The 8,677-nt window shown below is 47.2% G+C and overlaps 1 protein-coding gene across 1 annotated transcript; it reads left to right on the forward strand.

Annotated features, from left to right (window-relative positions):
- Positions 1-2,945: 2,945 nt before the first annotated feature.
- On the forward strand, positions 2,946-8,669 carry LOC112079663 (ubiquitin carboxyl-terminal hydrolase 9X; the record flags this gene model as incomplete). The annotated part of the gene is made up of 15 exons (XM_024145544.2): positions 2,946-3,224; positions 3,767-4,004; positions 4,130-4,242; positions 4,327-4,545; positions 4,683-4,798; positions 4,869-5,120; positions 5,452-5,590; positions 5,784-5,936; positions 6,153-6,464; positions 6,659-6,795; positions 6,913-7,137; positions 7,295-7,408; positions 7,592-7,820; positions 8,025-8,332; positions 8,477-8,669. Coding segments are annotated over exons 1-15 (2,847 nt in total), but the record flags the coding sequence as incomplete, so codon positions are not given.
- Between the last annotated feature and the right edge of the window lie 8 nt (positions 8,670-8,677).

The following is an 8,677-nucleotide window of genomic DNA, read 5'->3' on the forward strand; positions in this document are numbered from 1 at the left end:
AATGCACACAMACTGTTGATTGTTGTGGCCCCGGCGACAGTGGAGGCAGCGCCATTAGCTAACGTTTTTAACTAGCTAGCTAGCACGTTAGCGCTACTACCGATGTTGAGTAAGGAGAAGGCCCTTGCAATGCTTGTCAGTAGCTAGCTAGCTAACGTTACGGGCCTTATCTAACGTTATGCATTAGTTATCGTCCAGACTCCTGTTGTAATAAGTAAGTTATTTTTCACATCAATTACCCGTGTTCCAGGCAGTGTTTGCAGGCTGGTTACTTTCGCATTTTTTGCGTAGTATTAGCCAAATATTTCAATCTAGCAAGTGTAGTTAGCTACGTTAGATAGTTGTTGGCTGATGCTGGCTAGTTAGCGGTCTCTCATATCTAATATACATCATACAATGTGACAGTGACACTTATTTTGAGATTGAGTTGTTTGCTGTAACTAAATCAAGTTTTCCTTATACTCCATTACCCAAATAACTTGATTTAATTAGTTAACTGCACAATGTTACTCAGTGACGTGTCCTCACAGAGATAGGTTCTGGTGAGGATAGAGGATCGTGACAAGAATGATTAACAAGCCTAGGACCAAGTACATCTTTATTCACACACATCATGCAAGCAACCTTGTCATTTGTCGTTACATAATGTTTTCCTTTGTGCCAAGCTCCTTGTAAACCAACGGCTGTCACAAGAAATATCCAAATGTCTTGACATGTCTGTCTGCATCAAACTGTCTCCAAAACGGAAACTGAAGGTGTAGCCAAGGGTAGTCTTGACAACCCGACCCTAGTTGCCTCTGCCTAGTGTCGGTTTTTGAAACTAGCCAAGGTGGGGGCTGGCATTGGATCTATTGACAAAGATTAGATTTGAGTTATTTGCAAGCAAGGCATTGTCAATATAAGTCATTGTTTCCGATTTTTAGGCCTGGTAATATGCTTACTTTGTGCATTTCCGGATACAAATGACTTCATTCCACCTGAAAGGTATGCGTTTCCTCAGTTTTGACCTAGCTATGCTCACTTCAAGTTTTACTCAAGTCAGCAAAACTAAGCCTTGACCATGATGACCTGAATACTTGTCTCATACTAGCTGTGTATACACACTGCCATGGCAGCTGTGCCAGCTGGAATTACTATATTTTCAGCAAGCTGAAAACCAGTGTTTCTCAACCCCCCCAGAAGTTTTCACATTTTAGTTTTAATCCTAAACTTGCACCACTGATTCAGTTATTCAACTAATCATCAAGCCTTGACTAATTAAATCAGGTGTGCCAGTTTATGGTTAGAACACAAATGTGGAATGTCTGGGGGTGCTGGGTTGGGGAAACCCTGGTTTATGGCCCGGTCAGGTGCTTTCTCAAGACTCAAGGTTTCTTTTCATCTGATTGGTTACTCAACCGTTCTGGCTCCTTGGGTCAGTGATTACTATTGGCTTGTTAACTTCCATTCACACTGTAGCTGTCAGCTGTAGCCGACTCCTGCCGGCTTGCCTGATGATGCTTGAGGTAGAAGTCGGCCCAAACCACAGATCTAGGATCAGATTCCCCTTCCCTAATATTAACCTCTTCCATTAGATGGAAGCAGATYCATCTGAAGACAGGAAACTGAAGACAGCCAATAATAAACCTGTAAACTGAGCCCAGAGGATCGTAACTCAGCTGGAGACTGTCTTAATGTGTCTCAAGACTTCCAGTGTCTCACAACTAGACACACAGACCTTTCCTACCCAGAAACCCTAGCCCCTAATCTTAATGTTACCTCATAGGCACTTGAGTGGATTGAAGGAGCCTCAGGCCCTAAAKCTGTTGTTAGGCTATRTCTTCCATCCTGACTCATACTGATTTAAGATGTTTTGCTTTGTCACTCTGCTGTTGTGTAAGGTCAATATTCTACACAGACTCACTTATGTTATAGTTCAGTGTTTCCCAACTCCAGTCTTCCAGTACCCCCCAACATCACACATTTTTCTTATAGGCCTGGACAAAAACCCCTGATTGAACTCATTGAGGGCTTGATGATTAGTTGACAAGTTGAATCAGGTGTGCTTGTCTGGGGCTCCAACAAAAATGTGTGCTGTTGGGGCTACTGGAGGACTGGAGTTGGGAAACACTGTTACAGTACTGGGACACGTTGTTGGACTACCGCAACTTTATGTCAGTGGCAATGGCAGCCAAGCATAGAAGGCCTGAATTCAATCCAATATGCTATTATTAATCATTTTGGGCAATTATTAAGAATACATTATTTGTCAGTAAGCGCACAATGGCTTGTTCTCCTTGTTCAATTGTTCTTGTTTAGTTATTGTATTAGGCTTGGCTAATATAGCCAGGTGATATCTTGAAACCTCAATATCCCATGCATGTTTTGCTGTAGTGAGACGTGAGTAACCTAGGAGCTGCAGTTAGTTGGGGTAGGGTTAGGGTAGGGTCATGCTCTGTGTGACCAATCAACAGTTTGTCAGTAGCTGTATACTGTCTTGCACAGTCTAGATATCTCTGAACCAGTTCGACAGAGACTATTAATAGGCCAGTGTGGTGTATGGTTGATAGTCCTGTGCTGTCTGCAACTGGAAATAGGAGAGGTGATGGTAGTGGGGGGGTTCTGTCTGTCGGTATTGGGGCTAGAGTGTGTCTGTGTAATAATTCCACCCCGTTGTCAAGCATGCGTATTAACATTTTAATGTCTAGACCCAGATAGTGGCAGAGRGAGAGTCATTTGAATTGGTCTTGCTTAGTTGAAGACTCCTGTCTTGCAAACATACTGTGGAATCATGGCCTTTGGATGCACCTGTGTTATTTCTCAGCTATTTTTACACCTCAAGAGTGGTCTGAAGTTGACCATGTGATGTTCACTACATTGTACACAGATTAGCTGAAATGCACATGCCTCAGTCCCAAATGCATGGGAAAAATGGGGCATCAACCATTCTAGATCTCTCTCCCCCTGTCTCTGTCCCACAGGTTCTGCGATGGTCTCTGCAACCCTCCCTGAGCCTCAGCAGCCGGAGCATTCCCTCTCAGCCGGCCTCTGGTTCTCCTTCCCTACCCAGGCGCAGGCAGTGATTCCCCCCCAGGCCAGGGCCTCCTAAAGTGGACAAGACTGCCAAGATCTGCCCCGTGTCGATCATGACGGTCACCACCCGTGGCTCCCCCGTGGGGGGCAATGATAGCCAGGGCCAGGCACCCGCTGATTCTCAGAGCCAGCCCCCACCCACACAGGCCCAGGTGAGTGTGGCGGTGACGTGTGTCTGTCTGTGGATAGTTCCCCAATTATCAGTGAACAAGGTTACCCGCATATCAACTGTATGTCTGCGTAAAGTTGACTGACTAATATGGAGCGATCTGCAATGCCATATGCTTTAGTACTTACTGACTTAGGCCCATCGCCCCATGAGGAGCATAGGACAGTAGTAGGAGTTCATCTTTAGAATGAAACGGCATGAGTCATGTTGAGGCCACAGCTGGCTGCTCTCCAATGAGAGAAGCTCTTTGTAATTTAAAAGTGTTTCTGAGCTGTGGACAGGATCACTGATGTAAGTCTAATTACTGTCACATAATTGAATAAGCTTTATTTATAATCTAATGTTTTTTTTAATGAATTTAGTCCCTCACGCTCTATGAATTGTGTTTGTTTGACTTTGGGCTTCCTGTGAAGTTCCAAGGCTAATTACCTACCTTCCTCACTGTGTGTGTGTTCCTGACTAGCGTTCATCTCTTTTAATCAGCGTCTGTAGTATGCTTGGTATTAATGTGTGTGCGCGTTACAGACGGTGTCCCCCAACCCGTCGTCCACGGAGCCGTCTCCTGTGAGCCCACCGGCGGCGGATGAGGAGCAGGGCCAAGGAGACTCTGCCCCTGCTCTGGAGGAGAAGGAGCCTGCCTTCCCTCACACTGACCTGGCCAAGCTGGACGACATGATCAACAGGCCCCGATGGGTAGTCCCAGTCCTGCCAAAGGGGGAATTAGAAGTTCTACTTGAAGCTGCTATAGACTTATGTAAAAAAGGTGTGTCCATCATCGTATACAATATACATCCATTTAGGACAATTCTTTTTTTCTTTTTGATTGATCTCAAAAGATCTATTGATCTCTCTTTGTTTTCTGCCTTTAATCGTTGCCTCTTTCTGCAGGGCTTGATGTGAAGTGTGAGGCGTGCCAGAGGTTTTTCAGGGATGGCCTGACCATCTCCTTCACTAAGATCCTCACAGACGAGGCTGTCAGCGGGTGGAAGTTTGAGATCCATGTAAGGGCCTTGTGTGTTGTGTGTGTGTGCGCGCACACTAGCACTTCCTGCTTGAACTGCAGCTGATTGTCCTCCCCTCCACAGAGGTGTATCATCACCAACACACACCGGCTGGTGGAGCTGTGTGTGACCAAGCTTCCTCAGGACTGGTTCCCCTTACTGGAGCTACTGGCCACAGCCACCAACCCCCACTGCAAGTTCCACATCTACAACGGCACGCGGCCCTCTGAGACCATCCCCGCCGGGGCCACGCTGGCTGACGACGAGCTCTTCGCCCGCCCACCTGACCCTCGCTCACCCAAGGTAGGCCCCAACTCACCCTCGCTCACTCAGGATTTCTCGCTTGATACAGTATGTCCAAGTTTTCAAAATGAATAAAGCTGTTGCCAGTGATTGGCCATTCATTGTTCTCTCTCTATCTCTCCCTCTCTCTCTCTCAGGGCTGGTTGGTGGACCTGATTAATAAGTTTGGCACACTGAACGGGTTTCAGACTCTACACGACCGCTTCATYAGCGGACAGGCACTCAACGTACAGATCATCGCTGCCCTCATCAAGTATGTTAACGCAGATGGACCAATGTAAGGGACGTGTGCGTGTRTTAACCCGTGTATGTCTTCCCTCCAGGCCGTTTGGCCAGTGCTATGAGTTCCTGACCTTGCACACAGTGAAGAAGTACTTCCTGCCAGTGATCGAGATGGTTCCTCAGTTCCTGGAGAACCTGACGGACGAGGAGCTGAAGAAGGAGGCCAAGAACGAGGCCAAGAACGATGCCCTGTCCATGATCATCAAGTCCCTGAAGAACCTGGCCTCCAGGGTGCCCGGTCAGGAGGAGACCGTCAAGAACTTGGAGATATTTAGGTTGAAAATGATCCTTAGGTGAGAMTCCTTGAGCAACCTCGTATGATGAGTGTTTTGGACAGTCAACTGCTGTTTTATTATTAAGGGAAAACTCCGCCCAAAAAAMATGTTTTGGTATTTCTTTCATTAGTCCATTATTGACATAGTCCCAAACTTGTTTGCTGACATGCACATTTTTTTCCCAAGATGTATAACTTTCAAAATACAGCTGGTATTTTTCTGACATGCAAAACATTTTGGGACTATGTCAACAATGGACTAATGAAACAAATACCAAAAGATAGCTTTTGGGTGGAATTTTCCTTTTCGATAAGATGTTTATGCTTTTCATTTGTTGATTGGTCCCCAGGTTATTGCAGATTTCCTCGTTCAACGGCAAGATGAATGCCCTGAATGAGGTCAACAAGGTCATCTCCAGTGTGTCCTACTACACGCATCGGCATGGCAACCCCGAGGAGGAGGAGTGGCTGACGGCAGAACGCATGGCGGTGAGTCACCTAGCCCCTAACAGTTACTCCTTATGAATGATAATGGACTGGATTTGTATAGCGCTTTTAAATTGCTCATCAGAGTTTTATAGTCAATTCCAGTTCAATTTCCGTCAGTCAAATTGGACATGGAATTTCTCCACAGGAATGCAAATCTATGCCTGACGTTTGTCTTTCTCTCCCTTTCTCTCAGGAGTGGATCCAGCAGAACCACATCCTGTCCATCGTGCTGAGGGACAGCCTCCACCAGCCTCAGTATGTAGAGAAACTAGAGAAGATACTCCGCTTCGTCATCAAGGAGAAAGCCCTCACCATGCAGGACCTGGACAACATCTGGGCAGCGCAGGTACTGAGTTAAACGTGTCATGGYAAAATGGGTCTKAGCAATATGGGGYTGGCTCCATRTTGAATTMTAATGTACTTCCTATTCATTGAACCTATACAGGTTATTCTCATTTGTGAAAAATATATATTTTGCAAGAGAGACCTTTTCCTTTATAAGAAGGAAGGGGTTGTTTTTAGAACCATGCCTAAGTGTCTTCCGTGTCTGTTTCTATGTCAGGCTGGTAAGCACGAAGCCATAGTGAAGAACGTCCATGACCTTCTGGCCAAACTGGCCTGGGACTTCTCTCCAGAGCAGCTCGACCATCTCTTTGATTGCTTCAAGGAGAGTTGGACGAATGCGAGTAAGAAGCAGCGTGAGAAGCTGCTGGAGCTGATCCGTCGTCTGGCGGAGGACGATAAGGATGGAGTGATGGCCCACAAGGTGCTCAACCTGCTGTGGAACCTGGCTCACAGTGACGACGTCCCCGTGGACATCATGGACCAGGCCCTCAGCGCACACATCAAGATACTGGACTACAGCTGCTCTCAGGTAAAACTACTGTTACTGRTACTGGGTTGTATTCATTAGGCACCAAACGAAAGAAAACAGACTGAAACTGGGACGTTCTACCGAACCWTGTCAAATGAGAATCTCTTGTTTTTTTGTTTTCTGTTGCAAAATGTTTTGCTACGATGGTCCCTAATGACTAGGACCCTGCTCTGTGCTTCTGTGTGTTCCAACAGGACAGAGACACCCAGAAGATCCAGTGGATAGACCGCTTCATCGAGGAGCTGCGCACCAACGACAAGTGGGTCATACCTGCCCTGAAGCAGATCAGAGAGATCTGCAGCCTGTTTGGGGAAGCTCCTCAGAACCTCAGGTAACGAAAGACTCTCCACCTGCCTTTCTCTCTCGCTCTCATCTCCTTTTCCCATTGAGTCATAGCTTGTGATGAAATATTACACTTCTCTCTTTCCCTTTCCTCTTCCTCATACAGTCAGACCCAGAGGAGTCCTCATGTGTTCTATCGTCATGACCTGATCAACCAGCTGCAGCACAACCATGCCCTGGTCACTCTGGTGGCTGAGAACCTGTCTGCCTACATGGAGACCATGAGACCGTTCTCCAAAGCTGAACACGCAGACTTTGACCCTCAGACGGTCAGAGTGGGCAGTCGCTACAGTCATGTTCAGGAGGTCCAGGAGAGGCTCAACTTCCTGAGGTAAGGCAGGCAGCTGTCTCCAGGCATCTCAGGATGAAAACAATGACCCTTGACTGCTTTTCTGGGCGGCGAGGCATTTCTCCGTCTGTGGGAATGAAAGTGGCCATTCTGAGTCCTCTGTTAGTGTCTAACTGCTTTGAACCATCTTTTTCTCCAGGTTCCTGTTGAAGGACGGACAGTTGTGGCTATGTGCTCCTCAGGCCAAGCAGATCTGGAGGTGTCTGGCTGAGAGCGCCGTCTTCCTMTGTGACCGGGAGGCGTGCTTCAAATGGTATGTACACATTTGTTTAGACCAGTTTTGTATATTATATGAAATATGATTTCCCTTTTGAATTATTCCAGGTTAGTTCAACTCAAATGTTATTGGTAGCACTTTACTTAAAGCCTGTTGGATCATACTTTATAATTTGTTATAAGCAAGTATGAGCCTTTATACTGTCTTTTCCAACTCTAGGTACTCTAAGCTAATGGGAGATGAGCCAGACCTGGACCCGGACATCAACAAGGACTTCTTTGAGAACAATGTTCTGCAGCTGGACCCATCCCTGCTCACGGAGAACGGCATGAAGTGCTTTGAGAGGTTCTTCAAGGCAGTCAACTGCCGCGAGGGCAAACTAGTGGCCAAACGCAGGGCCTACATGATGGATGACTTGGAGCTCATAGGACTGGACTACCTGTGGAGGGTGAGTGTTAAAAAGCTTATCAATGTTATAAAGCTTTCTGAACATACTGTAAAACCTGGATTTCAAAGGACTGGTCTACCTTGGGAGGCATTCGAGTTAAAACTCCTTTTATCGCTGTTATAAGCTTTTATAGACAACAATCTGGTTCCTGGATTAACCCTGGAGGAGGAGAGTGCACAAAACACCTTTGCATTGTTCTACCAGGTGGTGATCCAGGGTACTGATGACATCGCCAGCCGAGCCATCGACCTGCTGAAGGAGATCTACACCAACCTGGGGCCCAAGCTGCAGGTCAACCAGGTGGAGATCCACGAGGACTTCATCCAGTTGTGTTTTGACCGTCTGAAGGCGTCGTACGACACGCTGTGTGTCCTGGACGGGGACAAGGACAGCATCAACTGTGCCCGGCAGGAGGCCATCCGCATGGTTCGCGTGCTCACCGTGCTCAAGGAGTACATCAACGAGTGTGACAGCGACTACCACGAGGAGAGGTCCATACTGCCCATGTCCAGGTAGGAGAGAGGCTCACACACACACACGGACTCACTCCAACACACACTTGTGAAAGCGAGGTCTAACTTAGTTTGTCAGAGTCTCAGCGCCAATATTTTGACTGACCAATCCCTCTCTTTCTTTCTCCCCTTTCTCTCGCTCAGGGCGTTCCGGGGGAAGCACATCACGTTGATTGTGCGTTTCCCTAACCAGGGTCGTCAGGTGGATGACATGGACATCTGGTCTCACACCAATGACACCATCGGCTCGGTGCGCCGCGGCATCCTCACACGCATCAAGGCCAACGCCACGCACACCAAGATAGAGCTCTTCATTGGCGGGGAGGTCGTCGACCCGGCGGATGA

Source organism: Salvelinus sp. IW2-2015, unplaced genomic scaffold, assembly GCF_002910315.2.
Source record: "Salvelinus sp. IW2-2015 unplaced genomic scaffold, ASM291031v2 Un_scaffold8915, whole genome shotgun sequence".
NCBI classification, from domain to species: Eukaryota; Metazoa; Chordata; class Actinopteri; order Salmoniformes; family Salmonidae; genus Salvelinus; species Salvelinus sp. IW2-2015.